Source organism: Pecten maximus, chromosome 4, assembly GCF_902652985.1.
Source record: "Pecten maximus chromosome 4, xPecMax1.1, whole genome shotgun sequence".
In the NCBI taxonomy this organism is placed as follows: Eukaryota; Metazoa; Mollusca; class Bivalvia; order Pectinida; family Pectinidae; genus Pecten; species Pecten maximus.
Genome location: NC_047018.1, coordinates 45,666,879 through 45,689,265, shown reverse-complemented (window position 1 = coordinate 45,689,265; position 22,387 = coordinate 45,666,879). Strand labels below are relative to the sequence as shown.

Here is a 22,387-nt window from a genome sequence, read left to right as displayed (position 1 = left end):
CATAAAGTGATGTGTTAATAGCTTTCAACATTTGCACAAAAATTTAAACAAGAGATCCCAGAGGGATCTTGGCGCCCACCATTGAATGATCTTTATAGGTTCCATGTCAGATTGATCTTTTCCCTACTTTTCCCTTCCTCTAAGTCTTACTTATCTGTGTAAATTCAGAAACAGCCCTCTAGTACTTTTCAAACAAGGGGAACCTATATACAGAATTTAAGATTTAGCTATAATGGCCGTCTGTCGGCCATGTTGTTTTCGTATTGGTCCCAATATGCAAAACTAGGCACTGAGGGGAACCTACATATGAAATTTGAAAAAGATCCCTTCAGTACTTTCACAGAAATAGCGATAACAAACTTCAATTGTCAAAATCCGAAATGGCTGCCTGTCGGCCATGTTGTTTTCTGATTAGTCTCAAAATGCAATATGCAAAACTAGGCAACGACGGGAACATGCATATGAAATTTCAGAAAGATCCCTTCATTACTTTCTGAGAAATAGCGATAACAAATTTTAATTGTCAAAATCCAAGATGGCTGCCTGTCAGCAATGTTGTTTTCCTATTGGTCTCAAAATGCAATATGCACAACTAGGCACCAAGGGGAACCTACATATGAAATTTGAGAAAGATCCCTTCAGTTCTTTCACAGAAAAAGCGATAACAAATTTCAATTGTCAAAATCCAAGATGGCTGCCTGTTGGCCATGTTGTTTTCCGATTGGTCTCAAAATGCAATATGCATAACTAGGCACTGAGGGGAACCTGCATATGAAATTTCAGAAAGATCCCTTCATTACTTTCACAGAAATAGCGATAACAAACTTTAATTGTCAGAATCCAAGATGGCTGCCTGTCAGCCATGTTGTTTTCTGATTAGTCTCAAAATGCAATATGCATAACCAGGCACAAAGAGGAACCTGCATATGAAATTTGAGAAAGATCCCTTCAGTACTTTCACAGAAATAGCGATAACAAACTTCAATTGTCAAAATCCAAGATGGCTGCCTGTCGGCCATTTTGTTTTCCGATTGGTCCCAAAATGCAATATGCATAACTAGGCACCAAAGGGAACCTACATATAAAATTTGAGAAAGATCCCTTCAGTACTTCCTCAGAAATAGAGTTAACAATCTCCAATTGTCAAAATCCAAGATGGCTGCCTGTCGGCCATGTTGTTTTCCGATTGGTCCCAAAATGAAATATGCATAACTAGGCACCAAAGGGAACCTACATATGAAATTTGAGAAAGATCCCTTCAGTACTTCCTCAGAAATAGCGATAACAAACTCAAATTGTCAAAATCCAAGATGGCTGCCTGTCGGCCATGTTGTTTTCTGATCGGTCCCAAAATGCAATATGCATATCTAGGCACCAAGAGGAACCTACATATGAAATTTGAGAAAGATCCCTTAAATACTTTCTCAGAAATAGAGATAACAAACTTCAATTGACAAAATCCAAGATGGCTGCCTGTCGGCCATGTTGTTTTCCAATTGGTCCCAAAATGCAATATGCACAACTAGGCACCAAGGGGAACCTACATATGAAATTTGAGAAAGATCCCATTAGCGCTTTCTCAGAAATAGCGATAACAAGAATTGTTTACGGACGGAGGGACGGACGGACGGACGACGGACCACGGACGCAGGGCGATTTGAATAGCCCACCATCTGATGATGGTGGGCTAAAAATCTGTTTTTTCCCCAAAAAAATCTTTCAGTTTATAACTCTAGCAAGGGATAGTTTAACCCCCACAGGGAACCTAATACCATGTATTACTATGCCTTTCAACACTCACAACATAAACTGAACACAAAGTCCAAAGATTTAAAAAAATAACAAAAAAAACCCCAACAGATTTAAAAAGAAAAAATCCAATTTTTTTTAAAGTTTTACTCCAGGAAAGGATTGTCTTACTCCATAGGGACTCTATTGCCAAATATCAGCACCCTTGTGCAATTATAAAGTGATGTATTAATACTGTTCAACACTTGCACCAACAACTTAACGCAGAAATATTCAAAGTCCAAAAATTTGAAAATTCTGTTTTTTTTCATGCAATTTTCAAAACCATACCAATTTATATATATATAAATGATTTATTGACAAACATTAGGGAGACAAGCTATGCTGTTGTAGATTAAATGAATATATTGAATACAAATGTAATTGCTTTTGGACATATTTCTTCAATTTTTTGATAAAATATTATCCTTATGAGAGTTGTCTCCCTTGAAAAATGTGGACCGGTATAAATTGTATAATGTGAGCATTTTTGCATTTTTTTTCAGTTTCACTCCAAGAAGGAATAGTGTAACTCCATAGGGACTCTTTTACCAAATATCAGCACCCTAGTACAATCATAAAGTGATGTGTTAAAAAGCTTTCAACATTTGCACAGAAATTTAAAAAATCTGTTTTTTCCCCAAAAAAATCTTTCAGTTTATAACTCTAGCAAGGGATAGTTTAACCCCCACAGGGAACCTAATACCATGTATTACTATGCCTTTCAACACTCACAACATAAACTGAACACAAAGTCCAAAGATTTAAAAACAAAAACAAAAAAAACACAGATTTAAAAAGAAAAAATCCATTTTTTTTTTTAAAAAGTTTTACTCCAGGAAAGGATTGTCTTACTCCATAAGGACTCTATTGCCAAATATCAGCACCCTAGTACAATTATATAGTGATGTATTAATACTGTTCAACACTTGCACCAACAACTTAACACAGAAATATTCAAAGTCCAAAAATTTGAAAATTCTGTTTTTTTTCCAAAATGAATGTTTTAGTTTAATTCCGGCAGAGGATAGTTTAACCCGAGAGGGACTCTATTGCCAATTATCAGCACCCTAGTACAATTATAAAGTGATGTATTAATACCTTTCAACACTTGCACCAAAAACTTAACGCAGAAATATTTTAAGTCCAAAATTTTTCAAAAAACTGTTTTTTTTTTTCCAAAAAAACCTTTTACTTTAACTCCGGCAGGGGATAGTTTAACACCCACAGGGACCATATTACCATAAATTACTATGCCTTTCAACACTTGCACCAAAAACTTAACGCAGAAATATTTTAAATCCAAAATTTTTCAAAAAACTGTTTTTTTTCTCCAAAAAAACCTTTTAGTTTAACTCCGGCAGGGGATAGTTTAACACCCACAGGGACCATATTACCATAAATTACTATGCCTTTCAACACTTGCACCAAAAATTTAACATTTGAAAGACCAACGCCGATGCCGGAATGACGACATAAGCTCTCACTCTTCTTCGAAGAGACGAGCTAAAAAAAAAAATAAGTGAGAGTAGTAAAAATAGTCCATGGCCATTTGCCAGAGGTTAGCCAGTCAGATTTGTTGGGGGTCACAAATGACTTATCAGAGGCTTAGGAAGTGGTTACACACCGCAGTGTGTAAACAAAAACAATAACACACTGCTACGAATTTTATCACGTGCCATATCAGTTGTGAAACAAGCGTAGTTAGGGGATACATACACTCCTGTTATAATACGTTCTTTACCCTAGTTGTGTAGTACTAAAACATTGAGTTGCGTAATCGGCGAATTAACACGTCAATAAGGCTGGGTATTTTCACTTACCATTCAAAGACGTTCTTTTTGATTAGATATTGTTGTTATCACAAAGGGTGCGATTTTTTTTACCGAACTGCGGGGAGAAATTTAATTCACCTTCGATTATTGATAACAGTTTCTTGTCTTATAATTACGGAATGTCTGGTCTGGAAAGACAGCAATCATATACCAACAACAGCATTAACATATCTGTAGCGTTCATTTTCTCATGGCAATATTAAATAGGACATTACCTTTGTTTGAGTTAAGGCTTTGATGAGGGAATTGGTGTCCATATCGCATTCAATCATGGCAAGGAGAACTGTGTTCAGAGTTGGACATGGCTTGGTTTTATCAATGAACTCCTCAACCATGGCAGTGATTAGGTTGAGAATTGAATAGTTTCTGAAGTTGACGCAGAACTCGTCAACTCTTTCTGGCAGAAAACCGAGCTCAAGGAATAGGTTAAAGTAATCTTTGGCGTTAACGTGTACAGCTATGACCGGAACGTCATTTACAGTTAGGCATTCCTGTAACCGTGTCTCTGACAATGTGTCGTCTGAAAATAGCAGAAGTATCACAAATCATTTTCGACAAAATTATGTTCTTATAAGAATAAAATGAACAACATGTACAGATAAAAAGTATAATTAAATTACGTGTATCGTACCATCAAACAACGTCTCCCTGTTGTCGTCAAGGATGCTATACAGTGTTTCTGGATCTAATCCATGTCCTGACATCGCATCTGCGACACTTGGGAATGCCACATCTGCCCCAATTTTAAGAAGGTGAATAAAAATCTTTGTTATAAGAGATCTAAAAGAGAATCCACGGTTCTCTGCCATCTTCTGTTCCAGGACTACAAAAGGGCAGCCCAGCTCGATAAAGAAAGTCTGATATGAAATGCCGATGTACCTGGAGATTCGCCCCATTTCTTTAACGGACAAATTTCTATCCGGTAAATCCTGTTTCCTGTCTGCAAAAATGATTTTCATAAACATTTAGTGCGTCTTTATAAAAAGAACAACATAATGCGTGAAAGTAAACTATAGCACTTCACGAGATTTATTGTAACTAATCGTGGTAGACCCGATCAACACATTCTAAATCTATTTTGATTTTCCCTCTTCATTGTCATGTTGTTTTCATATTGTGATGTTTGAGGATGATGCAATCTTAATTCTTTAAAAAACATTAAATTTATGACAACTACATGCAAAATTAACATTTTATGTCGACAAACAGCAGTTAATTTCTGCGGCATAGACTTACCATCATTGGTCTGCTTCCTCTGAAACACAACAAATCAAGTATATCATCCTCGCCTTCAAATGTATTCTCAATTATTACTACAATTCACTGATAATAAATCTAGCATCGCTGGAATTTAAGTACATGCTGATAATCATAATGGTTTTGATGTAAATATCTTTCATAGAACAATATGAACAATAGCTATGCCATATATTTCGATGAAATTTGAATTAAAGATCATGATATACTATATTCATTATGTAAATGATGTAGGGATTATATACATTCTGGCCTGGGATTTTGAACCAGACTTCAATGTCCTCTCTGTCTAGCCATCGACTCTGAGTAGAACTGTGGCATTGCAGGTGTAGGGTCCTTCGGATATCGTCTACTTTCACCATCTTGTCATCGGATGAGAAGGAGTAGTCGTTGTGGAGGTAGAACTGGTACTTGAGATGACTTTGGTGATGCAATTCCAAAATCTCATTGATATAGATTTCTAGAATGCTGCGTAGGTCAACTCCAGCTCCTGCTGGTACTGATTTATCCGTATCCTTCTTGAACATTGTAATCTTCATGACATTTTCGCTGCAGTTGATGATAACATTCCACAGAAAGTCTACAGATAGACAGACAAATCCGCGTTGGATAAACTTTGAACCGTCATGGCCGCGCTCATTTAGTCGCGGGAACCTATGTATGCAGGTAGCAATCATCTTGTCCCACACGGCTTGTGAGATAAATGGGTTGTCGAACTTGAGGCATAGAGTGACAGTGGTGACAGTTTGAGGGTCATCAAGTACTGGTTGAATTATCTCTGGATCCGCCGTTCGGAGCATACTTGGCACTATAAAGTAATCAACCTCGTCATTTGAATTATTTTGCAATGGATTTACGAACAAGTAAAGTGTTTCCATGATGACTAAGAGCGTTTTTGTGTTTGCAAGGAAGCTTTTGTCGTCGTTTCGTTCCCAAAGTTGCCGGATCAAGTCGAGTGTTAGAACACCAGTACTCTCATATTTTGTCCACATAAGTTTAAGCTTCGTCGATAAGCCGTCCGTGAACTGTGGAACTGTGATAATAGCTTTGAACGCGTTTATTATCAATTGAGGTCTTAAGACTACAAAAGGTCTCTTGCTTTGAAAATCAAAGCAGAGAAAACATCCAGCAAATGTCAAATACCTGGAATGTAAGAAAAATAACACAATATTACTAGCATGTCTTATATTGATTTCAACTTACCTTAGAAATTCATGACTTTCAGATATTAGTTATATATATAAACAAAGAATATATACAAAACAAATTTTTCTAAGACTTACCTAAGACAATCCATGAGCTCATGTTCGGTCAATGGAATTGCTGACTTGTTGTTCATTTCCAACAATTCTTCAAACGTAAGAATGACACCCCCTGCATTCTTCTGTTTCACCAGCTGATGTTCCAGGGCGAGCCACCTTGCAGGTTCAGGTTTCTTCCACCGAGATTGAAGAGGTGCAATCTCTGTCATTTTCTTCCACACCTCTTCGTATAGGTCTTGATTCTTTCCAGACTCATTTAGGTGGGCTATGGCATACATTTCCTGCACGTGATTTTCCATTATTTTGCTCAGTTGAGGGTTCTCGTACAGTTTTCCCAGCACTGCACCGAATGCTTCTTCCTGTTTTTGTTTCTGACGAAAAAGAAAATACAATCGTACGATATCTATAATGAACTCAATGTCGGTAATACAAATTATTCTGCTTTCTCTCTGAAGAATAAGTTGGATTTGTTGTGAAAATATGACAGAACAAGAGCTGTTGGAGAACAGCATAGCTCGTCTCGCAAATGTTTGTTTGGAATGGTTTCGCAAATTGCATAAATAGTATTTATATTGTTTACTTGATCAGATTGTGTTTTGTGAATTCATGCAATTTTCAAAACCATACCAATTTATATATATATTTATAAATTATTTATTGACAAACATTCAGGATGCTGTTGTAGATTAAATGAATATATTAAATACAAATGTAATTGCTTTTGGACATATTTCTGATAAAAATATTATCCTTATGAGAATTGTCTCCATTGAAAAATGTGGACCGGTATAAATTGTTTAATTTCAGCATTTTCACATTGTTTTATTTTCAGTGTCACTCCAAGAAGGTATAGTGTAACTCCATAGGGACTCTTTTACCAAATCTCAGCATCCTAGTACAATCATAAAGTGACGTGTTAATAGCTTTCAACATTTGCACAAAAGGGAAAGTTTAACTCCCACAGGGAACCTAATACCATGTATTACTATGCCTGTCAACACCACAACATAAACTTAACACAAAGTCCAAAGATTTAAAAACAAAAAAACACCGATTTAAAAAGAAAAAATCCATTTAAAAAAAAAAAGTTTTACTCCAGAAAGGGATTGTCTTACTCTATAGGGACTATACTGCCAATTATCAGCACCCTAGTACAATTATAAAGTGATGTATTAATACCTTTCAACACTTGCACCAAAAACGTAACGCAGAAATATTCCAAAGTCCAAAAATTTCCAAATTTCGTTTTTTTCCCCAAAAATCTTTTAGTTTAACTCCGACAGGGGATAGTTTAACCCCCCACAGGGACCATATTATCATAACGAAATTACTATGCCTTTCAACACTTGCACCAAAAACTTAACATTTGAAAAACCATCGCCGACGCCGGAGTGACGACATAAGCTCTCACTCTTCTTCGAAGAGACGAGCTAAAAAGGAACTAATCCTTTTAAAATATTTGTCACAAATAATACGTTGAAGTTGTATTGGAACATCATGTATAACGCCAACAGTATATATAACAAACGTGCCATACAGATCATACTATTGTTACTTCATAAACAAAGGACGTCCACGACTGCTGTAATGTGTACCGAAATATTGACAGAAATATGGGTATTTATCATAATACAGCTCCAAACTTTGCATTTTCCCACACTTATATAGCCAGTGAAATTGTAAGTCATCGCCTGGCCTCTGTTCAAACCCTCGTGAAAATTACAACGTACATAGCTCCGCGGAACATCATTAAGATGGATAATGTAAAATTAATCAGATGTGCAGGCCATCTTCATCAAATTATAGTAGTATCATACATTAAGACGAGAGACCGACACGTCTTATACCTAGTAATAACATCTTAAATAAACATTGTACAACTACATTAGCAATTAATAATAATTTATAGAATTAGCCTGAATAATAATGAGTATCATTGCGGACATACAGACAGATGGATTGACCCCATACACACACACTTGTGAAACACTGGTAGGTGTGTCTTGCTCAATCAAGAGGAAGAGGTTTATCTCTCATAATAACAAGTGGTTAAAAATGGCACCACAGGAGCACTACTTCAGTACATGTTCAATAAACTTCGAACAAAGTATGTGGACAAAAGATTTTTCTACAGGAAGATGAACGGAAAGACACTAATATTCCAATACATCCGCTACATTCTTTGCTGAGAAAATAAATACATTAAAAGCAAACTGTGTTGTATCAGTTAACATGTCATTGAAACGTCGTAGCGGGAAGTGTAAATATCAAACTAAGTCTATCGACTTCCGGTTGTTACAATGTTCAGAGAACTGTTAATTACAATTTATTGCAAAAAAGTGTCATCTGTCATCTGTTAACTTAAAGGGCGTCTATTATTATTATTACTATCAAGGTATGTCTTTATGTGTTTCACATTGGATCCGAAAATCTGGTATATGACAATGTTACTTTGGTATGTGCTACTGTTTTTTTTACAGGTACAATAGTATATATAACTCATACATGTATAATACAATTATGACAATACAATGTATTGGTGCAGTTTGTGTAGTCTGTACCGCGGTATTATTTTCTTATGTAAGATTGTGATGAAGTTTCCGATGTACATATTTTCTGTGTCTCTTGTCTTCTTTTTTACTCATGTGATAGTTAGAGGCTATCCATGGTCTACATGTATTTTTTCTTTGTCTCTTCTAAACCTTTACTGTTTACATCTCTTCATTTCTTCCCAATGGTTGTCACAGCATTTAATTCCTCAAAAAGAAATATATATCCACATATTCTTTATGGTAGAGTCCATTAAGATAATTTTAACAAATTGTCAGGGTTTGAGAGATAAAAACAAAAGGAAAGATTTCATACCTAAGAAGTGAGAAAAATAATATTTGCTGCTTACAAGACACACATTTTACTAAAGATGTAGAAAATTCTATCAGATCTGAATGGGATTTTGATTGTTTTTTCAGTTCCTTTAGATCCAACTCTAGAGGTGTTGCAATATTGATAAATAATAATTTTGAAGTAAAAGTTTTAAAAGAAAGGACGGACAAGGAGGGTAATTTTATCGCATTAGACATATTATTGGAAGGTAAAAAAAGTAACGCTGATATCACTATATGGTCCTAATCTTGATACATCCTATTTCTATCAACAAATAGTAGAGGTTTTAATGGAATTTAACAATAAGTTTTGTATCATATGTGGTGATTTTAATCTAGTACTGAATCCTGATCTTGATTACGACAAAAGCTATAAAAAGGTAAATAATCCTAAGGCGAGAGATAAAGTGAAATAAATAATACTTAGTTGATATCTATAGAGAGCAACACCCGGATTGTAAGAGATATTCATGGAGGAGAAATTATATATAACCCTATCAAGCAGGCTCGTCTAGACTTTTTTCTGGTATCAGAAAACATGTTAGGTAATGTACAAAACTCTAATATTGAACCTGGATATAGGTCAGATCATTCTGCACCTACTATTACTATAAAGTTTAATGAATTTAAGAGAGGATGTGGTCTTTGGAAATTTGATAACTCTTTATTATATGACATAGAATATGCTGAAGCTATAAATAAGCTTATTTCAGATATAAAAAAGCAATATGCTAGTTTATAATCCTTAAAGTATAGATGATATTCCAGATGACGATATTCATTTTCAGATTAATGACCAGCTATTTTTAGAAACCCTGTTATTACAAATTCGAAGAAAGACTATTTCATATTCCTCCTATAAAAACAATCTCTACTCTCCCAAGAAAACACACTAAAGAAAGATACAGAAAAACTTGAAAACTATAATGACATTCACTTTGATTTGATAAACTTAAAAGAGAAAGAATTAGAAAAGATTAGACAAACAAAGATGAGAGGTAATATAATTAGATCAAAGGCCAAGTGGTTGAAGAAGGGGAGAAAGCAAGTATATATTTTCTAAATTTAGAAAACAGGAATTTTATATCAAAGATTATCCCAATGGTAGAAAAGGAAAATGGTGAAATTCTTAGGAAACAGGAGGAGATTTTAGACGAGATAATATCATTTTATGAAAAATTATACTCAAGCAACAGCAATATTGTAGATGTGGACCTCCACCAGTTTTTATCTGATCCTGATATTCCCATACTAAATTATATAGAGTCTATGTCACTAGAAGGAAATATGTCATTCATTGTAGCTTCAAAAACTCTAAAAAAAATATGAAAAATAACAAAAGCCCAGGATCAGATTGATTCATTTTTGAAATTTTAAAAATATTTTTGGAAATACTTAGGAAAATTTATCGTAAGATCTATTAGTTATGCTTATAATCATGGAATGCTGTCCATTACACAAAGACGGGGAAATATTACATGTTTACCTAAAGGAGATAACCCTCGACAATTTTTGAAAAACTGGAGACCTATCTGTCAGCTTAATACCATATGCAAAATTGCATCTGGTTCCAGTGCGAACAGATTGAAAAAAGTTTTAGACAAATTAATTAATACAGACCAGACTGGTTTTATATCTGGTAGATTTATAGGAGAAAATTCTAGATTGATTTATGACATCATGCACCAGTGTTCCAGCTAGGATTTGAAAAGGGCAGGGCGCTGCCTAAAAAAAAGGCATTTTTGTGCGCGACATTTTTTCCAGGCCTATCTATCTTCTACCTTATTTTACAGGACAATGACCTGATTCATAGAGACAAATAGAAATCTGTTGATTTTTTTTTTATTATTTCGTTTGTGTGTAAAAATGTCTTCTTTCTTCTCTTTATTCTTCAAATATTGTTTTTAATTTTGATTGTAAAAGTTACAGTATGACCTAGAGTAGTTCAAAAATAAAATGATATTAGCATTATTTCAATTTAAGGGTGTATTGAGAGAATCCATATACGATAATTACGTCCAATCAAAAAGTTACTATCAGATTATAGTCAACAGAGCGATATTTTCAACCAGAAGTAGGTCTGTCCAGAGACCTATATACTAACTAATTAATATAGGTCTCTGGTCTGTCCGTTGTGATTTTAAGACGACTAATTGTAAGTGAAGATATTATGGAGCAAAGGAGAAAATGTGGTCAAGCATATACGAGAACCAGAGGGATCTTGGCGCCCACCATTGAATGATCTTTATAGGTTCCATGTCAGATTGATCTTTTCTCTACTTTTCCCTTCTTCTAAGTCTTACTAATCTGTGTAATTTCAGAAACAGCCCTCTAGATCTAGTACTTTTCAAACAAGGGGAACCTATATATAAAATTTAAGATTTAGCGATAATGGCTGTCTGTCGGCCATGTTGTTTTCCGATTGGTCCCAAAATGCAATACCAGGGACCAAGTGGAACCTACATATGAAATTTGAGAAAAATCCCTTCAGTACCTTCTGATAAATAGCGATAACAATCTTCAATTGTCAAAATCTAAGATGGCTGCCTGTCGGCCATGTTGTTTTTCGATTGGTCTCAAAATGCAATATGCATAACTACGCACAGAGGGCAACCTACAAATGAAATTCAGAAAGATCCTTTCAGCAATTTCTGATAAATAGCGATAACAATCTTCAATTGTCAAAATCTAAGATGGCTGCCTGTCGGCCATGTTGTTTTTCGATTGGTCTCAAAATGCAATATGCATAACTACGCACTGAGGGAAACCTACATATGAAATTTGAGAAAGATCCCTTCAGTACTTTCTGAGAAATAGCGATAACAAACTTCAATTGTCAAAATCCAAGATGACTGCCTGTCGGCCATGTTGTTTTCCGATTGGTCTCAAAATGCAATATGCATAACTAGGCACCAAGGGAAGCCTACATATGAAATTTGAGAAAGATCCCTTCAGTACTTTCTCAGAAATAGCGATAACAAACTTCAATTGTCAAAATCCAAGATGGCTGCCTGTCGGCCATGTTGTTTTTCGATTGGTCTCAAAATGCAATATGCATAACTAGGCACCAAGGGGAACCCACATATGAAATTTGGGAAAGATCCCTTCAGTACTTTCTGAGGATTAGCGATAACAAGAATTGTTTACGGACGGACGGACGGAGGGACGGACGGACCACGGACCACGGACGCAGGGCGATTTGAATAGCCCACCATCTGATGATGGTGGGCTAAAAAATGATTAAGTAAAAGAAATTCTATTATTTGATATCTGAATAAACTTCGTCCAAATAACTTCGTCCACATAACTACGATGTATCTTGTAAGCGGCGGTAAATTTCTACTTTCACTTTAGACTCTTTAGAAATAACGGTAAACTAAAATCAGGAAATTATAGCAAGTTAACATTTTCTTGAATTAATTATAAGAAATGGTAAACGAATTAGGGCCGGTCATGATTCGCAAGTTTCTGATCAAACATTTGTTCCGTTGCTCTCGTAAACAAACGGTCCCCGCGTGTTGTAGAAATGTAATCACTTGGCTATCACATGACCCGCAGTTAATGCAGAGTCAGCATTTCAGATACGAAAATAACACAATATAAACTAAACTTTTGCAACCATTATTCACATGAGCAAATATTTTTATATGTCCTTTATTTATTTATGAAAAATAAACATTTTGTATAGAAATCCGTCAATCCAACAAAGAATTTGCGACATCTGCATTTACAACGAACCATTTCCGGCGTCCCGCCAAACTTCATCAAATAAAATCAACCGAAAGCTAATTTTGATCACTGGAAAATCACTGGAAAGTGATCTCATGATCATTTACCTAAAAGTGGCTTGGTTCACACCAGAAGGATTTCATGTTGTCATGTGAAGAAAATTTCAAAGATATATAGATCGATCGCCAATGCACACGTGCTCATGGGATAACTTTACGACAAACGTGCGGCTCTTTTCGGTCTTGTCAAAAGTTGTTTACATAAGTAAAACAACATTTCCATCCATTATCATTACTTTGTCCATCTTCAAAAAGCCTTCGTGATTATGATTTAATTGGATTACCAGCCGATCCTATCGACTCGAAACGGTTAAATGAATCTATTAAAACACCAGCTTGATCCCCAGCTGACCGATCTCTGCCTCGGGCAGCGTCCATCAGTACCGTGGATAAGGGTCTACAGGTAAGGGGACTAGTGTTACAGGTGGCCAATTAGTGACTGACTGACTGTATATTGCATGGCTTCAGCAAATCGGATCTAGAGTATACGAGGCAAAATGAGCATCAATGACACTTAGAAAAAGGGCAGTACTACAGGAAGGGGCGGGGCGCATTTCTAACTTTGAATTAGGGGGCAGGGCGCCGCGCCCTGCTAACCCGACCTAGCTGGAACACTGTGTACTATGCAGAGGAAAACTATACACCAGGAATGCTGTTAATTATTGATTTTGAAAAGGGGTCTGATTCGGTTAGTTGGACCTTCATTGATAAAGTACTTACTTTTTTTTGGTATTGATATATTAGAAATTCAAGAAATACAGTGATGAAATTTATTACCCAGAACTAAATCTACAATGGGATAGCAGTACATTCATACTTCTTGGTTTATAATTTCATGTGTTTTACCTCAAATTCCTAAATTGAATTACGAAAAAAATCTAGTGAAGCTTAAGGCGTTAATTAAAGATTGGAGTAGAAGAATTTTAACACCAATTGGAAGAATACAGATAATCAAGTCATTGCTAATATCACAGTATAATCATATTTTTATATCCTTACCAAATCCTGATGTAAATTTCATTAAATTACTGAATTCAGAATTATACAGTTTTCTTTGGTAAAGTAAAGTCGATAAAATAAAAAGAGATGTTATTATTAAAAGTTACATAGAAGAAGGTTTTAAAAGGATTGATATTAAATCACATATCAGCTCATTGAAACTTACGTGGATACGTAGACTGTTTATAACGCATGGTAAATGGCAACAAATACTGAATTTATATCTTAATAAAAATGGCAACAAATACTGAATTTATATGTTAATAAAGAGTATCTTATTAAATGTGGTAATGAAAACTTAAATATAATACAATGTATTACAGAATTGTAAAAATCTTTTCTGGAAAGATGTATTTCAGTCTTGGAAAGATTTAGCAAGTAAACAAAATTCTTTAGATAGGTAGAAAGAAGACATACTTAAATATCCTATTTGGTATAATAAACTTCTTAAGATAGGTAATAAAAGTATCTTTCATAAAGAATGGTTTGTGAAGGTATTTTAATTATAAATGACCTTGTGAAAGACCATAATTCTTGTACGCTATATACTTTTAATGAATTAATTAAAAAAAATTGCTGTAAATACAGATTTTGTTACTTATCAAGGAGATATCACAGTAGTAAGGAATATCTTAACCAATGATACCCCATATACATCAATAAGCTACCCATACATTCCAATACATATAGAAATATTTTAAGGCATAAGAAAGGAACAAGACTTTTACAATATTTTATGTAAAAACCATGTTATATCTGTAGGAAAAAGCAAATGGAATAAAATGTTTGAAATAGAATAAACCATTATATCTTAACTAATTCTTATCTTTTTAGAGTTGGAATTGTTGATAGTCCATACTGTTTTCGCTGTAAAACCAACATAGAAACAATAATTCATACAATATGGGAATGTTCAGAAACTCAAGAATTTATGCAAAGTTTTGAATCTTTTCTTGATAACCTACTTATTCCATTTGCTTTCAATAAAGAAACTTTCATTTTTGGCTTTTCTAACCCAAATCAGATCAGTAACAAGGTAAACAATACGATACTCTTGATTATGAAACAATATATTTATTCATCAAGATGTTTAGAAACTGACCTATCCCTAAATGTCTTAATTGATCGAATCAGAGAAAGTTACTATATATAAAATTTAAGATTTAGCGATAATGGCTGTCTGTCGGCCATGTTGTTTTCGGATTGGTCCTAAAATGCAATACCAGGGACCAAGGGGAACAAACATATGAAATTTGAGAAAGATCCCTTCAGTACCTTCTGTAAAATAGCGATAACAAACTTCAATTGTCAAAATACAAGATGGCTGCCTATTGGCCAGGTTGTTTTCTGACTGGTCTCAAAATGCAATATGCATAACTAGGCACCGAGGGGAACCTACATATGAAATTGGAGAAAGATCCTTTCAGCACTTTCTTAGAAATAGCGATAACAAACTTCAATTGTCAAATCTAAGATGGCTGCCTGTCGGCCATGTTGTTTTCCAATTGTTCTCAAAATGCAATATGCATAACTAGGCACCAAGGGGAACCTACATATGAAATTGGAGAAAGATCCCTTTAGTACTTTCTGCAAAATAGCGATAACAAACTTCAATTGTCAAAATCCAAGATGGCTGCCTGTCAGCCATGTTGTTTTCCGATTTGTCTCAAAATGCAATATGCATAACTAGGCACCAAGGGGAACCTACATATGAAATTTGAGAAAGATCCCTTTAGTACTTTCTCAGAAATAGCGATAACAAACTTCAATTGTCAAAATCCAAGATGGCTGCCTGTCAGCCATGTTGTTTTCCAATTGGTCTCAAAATGCAATATGCATAACTAGACACCGAGGGAAACCAACATATGAAATTTGAGAAAGATCCCTTTGTTAGTTTATGAGAAATAGCGATAACAAACTTCAATTGTCAAAATCCAAGATGGCTGCCTTTCGGCCATGTTGTTTTCCAATTGGTCTCAAAATGCAATATGCATAACTAGGCACTGAGGGGCACCTACATATGAAATTTGAGAAAGATCCCTTAAGTGCTTTCTGAGAAATAGCGATAACAAACTTCAATTGTCAAAATCCAAGATGGCTGCCTGTCGGCCATGTTGTTTTCCAATTGGTCTCAAAATGCAATATGCATAACTAGGCACCAAGAGGAACCTACATATGAAATTTGAGAAAGATCCCTTAAGTGCTTTCTGAGAAATAGCGATAACAAACTTCAATTGTCAAAATCCAAGATGGCTGCCTGTCGGCCATGTTGTTTTTTTCGATTGGTCTCAAAATGCAATATGCATAACTAGGCACCAAGAGGAAACTACATATGAAATTTGAGAAAGATCCCTTCAGTGCTTTCTGAGAAATAGCGATAACAAACTTCAATTGTCAAAATCCAAGATGGCTGCCTGTCGGCCATGTTGTTTTTCGATTGGTCTTTAAATGCAATATGCATAACTAAGAAATAGCGATAACAAGAACTGTTTACGGAGGGAGGGACGGACCACGGACCACGGACGCAGGGCGATTTGAATAGCCCACCATCTGATGATGGTGGGCTAAAAATGTATAAGTAATAATAGCTACTAAGAATACAGAACAAAAACAATATCAGTTTTATCTCCAATAAACTACTAGTATGATCAAGGGTAAGAAAAATGATCAAGGGTACAGATATTAGTGAATAAACAAGAGATCCCAGAGGGATCTTGGCGCCCACCATTGAATGATCTTTATAGGTTCCATGTCAGATTGATCTTTTCTCTACTTTTCCCTTCCTCTAAGTCTTACTAATCTGTGTAAATTCAGAAACAGCCCTCTAGTACTTTTCAAACAAGGGGAACCTATATATAAAATTTTACTTTTCAAACAAGGGGAACCTATATATAAAATTTAAGATTTTGCGATAATGGCTGTCTGTTGTTTTCGGATTGGTCCCAAAATGCAACATCAGGGACCAAGTGGAACCTACATATGAAATTTGAGAAAGATCCCTTCAGTACCTTCTGTAAAATAGCGATAACAAACTTCAATTGGACCTAAATACGAAAATTTGAGAAAGATCCCTTCAGTACTTTCTGAGAAATAGCGATAACAAACTTCAATTGTCAAAATCTAAGATGGCTCCTGTCGGCCATGTTGTTTTCTGATAGGTCTCAAAATGTCATATGCATAACTAGGCACCAAGGGGAACCTATATATGAAATTTGAGAAAGATCCCTTCAGTACTTTCTCAGAAATAGCGATAACAAACTTCAATTGTCAAAATCCAAGATGGCTGCCTGTCGGCCATGTTGTTTTCCGATAGGTCTCAAAATGCAATATGCATAACTAGGCACCAAGGGAAACCTACATATGAAATTTGAGAAAGATCCCTTCAGTACTTTCTCAGAAATAGCGATAACAAACTTCAATTGTCAAAATCCAAGATGGCTGCCTGTCGGCTATGTTTGTTTTCAGATTGGTCTCAAAATGCAATATGCATAACTAAGCACCAAGGGAAACATACATATGAAATTTGAGAAAGATCCCTTCAGTACTTTCTCAGAAATAGCGAAAACAAACTTCAATTGTCAAAATCCAAGATGGCTGCCTGTCGGCCATGTTGTTTTCCGATTGGTCTCAAAATGCAATATGCATAACTAGGCACCAAGGGGAATCTACATATGAAATTTGAGAAAGATCCCTTCAGTACTTTCTGAGAAATAGCGATAACAAACTTCAATTGTCAAAATCCAAGATGGCTGCCTGTCGGCCATGTTGTTTTCCGATTGGTCTCAAAATGCAATATGCATAACTAGGCACCAAGGGGAATCTACATATGAAATTTGAGAAAGATCCCTTCAGTACTTTCTGAGAAATAGCGATAACAAACTTCAATTGTCAAAATCCAAGATGGCTGCCTATCGGCCATGTTGTTTTCCGATTGGTCTCAAAATGCAATTTGTATAACTAGGCACCAAGGGGAACCTATATATGAAATTTGAGAAAGATCCCTTCAGTACTTTCTCAGAAATAGCGATAACAAATTTCAATTATCAAAATCCAAGATGGCTGCCTGTCGGCCATGTTGTTTTCCGATTGGTCTCAAAATGTAATATGCATAGCTAGGCACCAAGGGGAGCCTACATATGAAATTTGAGAAAGATCCCTTCAGTACTTTCTCAGAAAAAGCGATAACAAACTTCAATTATCAAAATCCAAGATGGCTGCCTATCGGCCATGTTGTTTTCCGATTGGTCTCAAAATGCAATATGCATAACTAGGCACCAAGGGAAGCCTACATATGAAATTTGAGAAAGATCCCTTCAGTACTTTCTCAGAAATAGCGATAACAAACTTCAATTGTCAAAATCCAAGATGGCTGCCTGTCGGCCATGTTGTTTTCCGATTGGTCTCAAAATGCAATATGCATAACTAGGCACCAAGGGGAGCCTACATATGAAATTTGAGAAAGATCTCTTCAGCACTTTCTCAGAAATAGCGATAACAAACTTCAATTGTCAAAATCCAAGATGGCTGCCTGTCGGCCATGTTGTTTTCCGATTGGTCTCAAAATGCAATATGCATAACTAGGCACCAAGGGGAACCCACATATGAAATTTGAGAAAGATCCCTTCAGTACTTTCTGAGGATTAGCGATAACAAGAATTGTTTACGGACGTACGGAGGGACGGACGGACGGAGGGACGGAGGGACGGACGGACGGACGGACGACGTACCACGGACGCAGGGCGATTTGAATAGCCCACCATCTGATGATGGTGGGCTAAAAAAGAGAATGAGATGTATGGATGAACATGTTGGTGAGCATTTGAAGTGATATTGTACATGTCTTTTAACTGCATTGTTGGGAAAACAAGAGATCCCAGAGGGATCTTGGCTCCCACCATTGAATGATCTTTATAGGTTCCATGTCAGATTGATCTTTTCTCTACTTTTCCCTTCCTCTAAGTCTTACTAATCTGTGTAAATTCAGAAACAGCCCTCTAGTACTTTTCAAACAAGGGCAACCTATATATAAAATTTAAGATTTAGCAATAATGGCTGTCTATTGGCCATGTTGTTTTCCGATTGGTCCCAAAATGCAATACCAGGGACCAAGGGGAACCTACATATGAAATTTCAGAAAAATCCCTTCAGTACCTTCTGTACAATAGCGATAACAAACTTCAATTTTCAAAATACAAGATGGCTGCCTGTCAGCCAGGTTGTTTTCTGACTGGTCTCAAAATCCAATATGCATAACTAGACACAGAGGGCAACCTACAAATGAAATTCAGAAAGATCCTTTCAGCAATTTCTGATAAATAGCGATAACAATCTTCAATTGTCAAAATCCAAGATGGCTGCCTGTCAGCCATGTTGTTTTTCGATTGGTCTCAAAATGCAATATGCATAACTACGCACTGAGGGAAACCTACATATGAAATTTGAGAAAGATCCCTTCAGTACTTTCTGAGAAATAGCGATAACAAACTTCAATTGTCAAAATCCAAGATGACTGCCTGTCGGCCATGTTGTTTTCCGAATAGTCTCAAAATGCAATATGCATAACTAGGCGCCGAGGCAAAGCTACAATTGAAATTTCAGAAAGATCCCTTCATAAGTTTCTGAGAAATAGCTATAACAAACATCAATTGTCAAAATCCAAGATGGCTGCCTGTCGGCCATGTTGTTTTCAGATTAGTCTCAAAATACAATATGCATAACTAGGTACCGAGGGAAACCTACATATGAAATTTCAGAAAGATCCCTTCATAAGTTTCTGAGAAATAGCTATAACAAACTTCAATTGTCAAAATCCAAGATGGCTGCCTGTCGGCCATGTTGTTTTCCAATTGGTCTCAAAATGCAATATGCATAACTAGGCACCAAGACGAACCTTTATAAGAAATTTCAGAAAGATCCCTTCATAAGTTTCTGAGAAATAGCGATAACAAACTTCAATTTTCAAAATACAAGATGGCTGCCTGTCAGCCAGGTTGTTTTCTGACTGGTCTCAAAATACAATATGCATAACTAGGCACTGAGGGGGACCTACATATGAAATTTCAGAAAGATCCCCTTATTAGTTTCTGAGAAATAGCGATAACAAACTTCAATTGTCAAAATCAAAGATGGCTGCCTGTCGGCCATGTTGTTTTCAGATTGGTCTCAAAATGCAATATGCATAACTAGGCACCAAGGGGAACCTACATATGAAATTTCAGAAAGATCCCCTCATTAGTTTCTGAGAAATAGCGATAACAAACTTCAATTGTCAAAATCCAAGATGCATAACTAGGCACCAAGGGGAACCTAAATATGAAATTTGAGAAAGATCCCTTCAGTACTTTCTGAGAAATAGCGATAACAAGAATTGTTTACGGACGGAGGGACGGAGGGACGGACGGAGGGACGGACGGACGGACGGACGACGGACCACGGACGCATGGCGATTTGAATAGCCCACCATCTGATGATGGTGGGCTAAAAATCTTGAAAAAACAAAAAGTTACAAAAAAAGTCTATTGTAATCATTCGTATGTGATTTAAGCTTTATTGTACATTGAACTTACATTTTGAGAAACTACATCCAGGTGAGATCCCACCAGGATTACGGGAGGCGTCCTTTCACCACAGGCTTCCTGTTCAATAGCATAGGTAGCAATATACTTCAACCAGGTTTCGATACTTTCTGTGAATATCAAAGAAAATTAAAAATAAATGAATGAAGAAATAAACAATTGAATAAGAAAGAGTATGTAGTCAATGTGACATTCTGTGCTCAAAGTTATGTTAGAGAAATAAGGTCGCTTTGATAAAAAAAATTATACTGTAAATTACCGTAGCCATCCTTGGACCTGACAGGATCTAGACACATCGCCACGTCAAACACCAGGACGAAGACCATATTGCTTGACATGAAACAGCGATGTGTATTATGGAACACTTTGTCTCCTCCAACTTCAAAGATTTTGATGAAGCCTGTCATCTGCTCATCACCTTCATCTGTTTTAGTTTGCATTATCTCCTTGATAATGTTTCTTTGTTCAGAAGATAAATTCATGAGCTTAGCGTACTTTGAACGAGAAGGATGCTTATGCGATTTTCTTTTTCGTTGAACACCTGAAAAGGTGATATGAAATAGTACCTATTTGATTGTTGAATATATATAGAAAAGCTATTTTCTAATTAAAAAAAAAAAAAAAAAAATAATGGGAATATTTTAGTCTACGTCTCCACCAGTCTTTTCTATAGGAAGTACATAGGTACATATATGCTTATATAACGTTTCTTTGTTCAGAAAATATTTCGGTTGAAACTCTGGAACTCTAAAACGAATGAACATTAGCATTGTTAACACTGAATGATTATAACGATGGTAATTTTTAATACTACTTGATTTCCATGCATCAATCACATTATAACGTCGTTCAAAATTTTACTATTCTAAAAAAGGAGGATATACGGATTGCTAGCGTCAACGAATAGTCTGTAAAATGCCATTTTAAAATGTCACAAAGTAACGAACGTGGGATATACGCGTTAAGTTACGGAAATTTGTTATATATCATACTTCATTATGGAAATATATTAAAGAAATAATCACCCAGTAGTTTCGTCGTGGTTGATGAAGCCGATGGCTGAGTTGATAGTTCGGAGGGCAATGGAGACGGTTCTTTACCAGTCGTTTCAAATTTTTGGTATAAATCTATGATCCGTTTCAGTCGTCGGCGGTGGGTCTCTTCTTCCCCATTTTCATCAAGTTTCTTTCGGTAACCGGTGTTCGGATTGTAGGCTAAATAGCTTCCATATGAATCAGCGATATCCGTCGATTGAGGCCCACCTTCCGGAATATATTCCTGTCTGATTTGTTTGATGAAACAGGATTTCCCAACTCCTTTGTGACCAACTACAGCGATATTGATATTACAGGGGGTTTCAACACTCTCACCTAGTCCCGCCGTAAACTGCTCCTGCTGCTCTAGTTGTTCTAACAAAATACCAATATTTCACAAGTTAATTTGGATAACATACTTGTTATATAGATATAAATAACATGTCTCAGTACACTTTCTCTAGCTATGGAAATGAGTTATAGTTATAAGTAAATAAAATGCATCAACACCATCAAGAACTACTTCTTCGTTAATACCAAGGGCAATGTCTACTACTGATAGACTAACTTTTAGCATAAATCTTTGACAGATGCCGGTTGATAAATTGTTCTTTTGCCATTTGTGCAGAGGTTACTAAAACTTAAAATTTCTTATACTATGAAATACCACAAACCCCCGACCTGTCGTTTGAGGTCTGGAACTCGTTACACAAACTTAAACTTATGTTTCCACATGAACTTAATTATAACAAGTTATCCGGTAGATAGTGTTACATGATGAACTATGAGCCTCGTTCTGAGTAATTATTTTTGTCGACATTAATTACCTTGTGTGTTTTAAACAAAATATCTCATTCGCTGCAACATTTAAAAAGTTGAAACAACACAAATATAAAATGGCAATTGTAATTCGCTTGAGACTAATGGCGTCATTAATGACTGACGTATATCACTTGTTTGATTTCGA

General features: G+C 35.8%; 1 protein-coding gene across 1 annotated transcript in view; it reads right to left on the bottom strand.

Annotated features, from left to right (window-relative positions):
* Positions 1–22,387, bottom strand: part of LOC117326235 — a 64,761-nt gene that overhangs the window by 15,702 nt on the left and 26,672 nt on the right. The window contains exons 10-17 of the mRNA XM_033882898.1: positions 21,412–21,795; positions 20,646–20,927; positions 20,378–20,496; positions 6,164–6,513; positions 5,126–6,023; positions 4,860–4,878; positions 4,255–4,563; positions 3,839–4,143 (exon numbers count right to left, since the gene is read on the bottom strand). Coding sequence (XP_033738789.1) covers positions 3,839–4,143; positions 4,255–4,563; positions 4,860–4,878; positions 5,126–6,023; positions 6,164–6,513; positions 20,378–20,496; positions 20,646–20,927; positions 21,412–21,795 — 2,666 coding nt within the window. The remainder of the gene's footprint in view (positions 1–3,838; positions 4,144–4,254; positions 4,564–4,859; positions 4,879–5,125; positions 6,024–6,163; positions 6,514–20,377; positions 20,497–20,645; positions 20,928–21,411; positions 21,796–22,387) is intronic.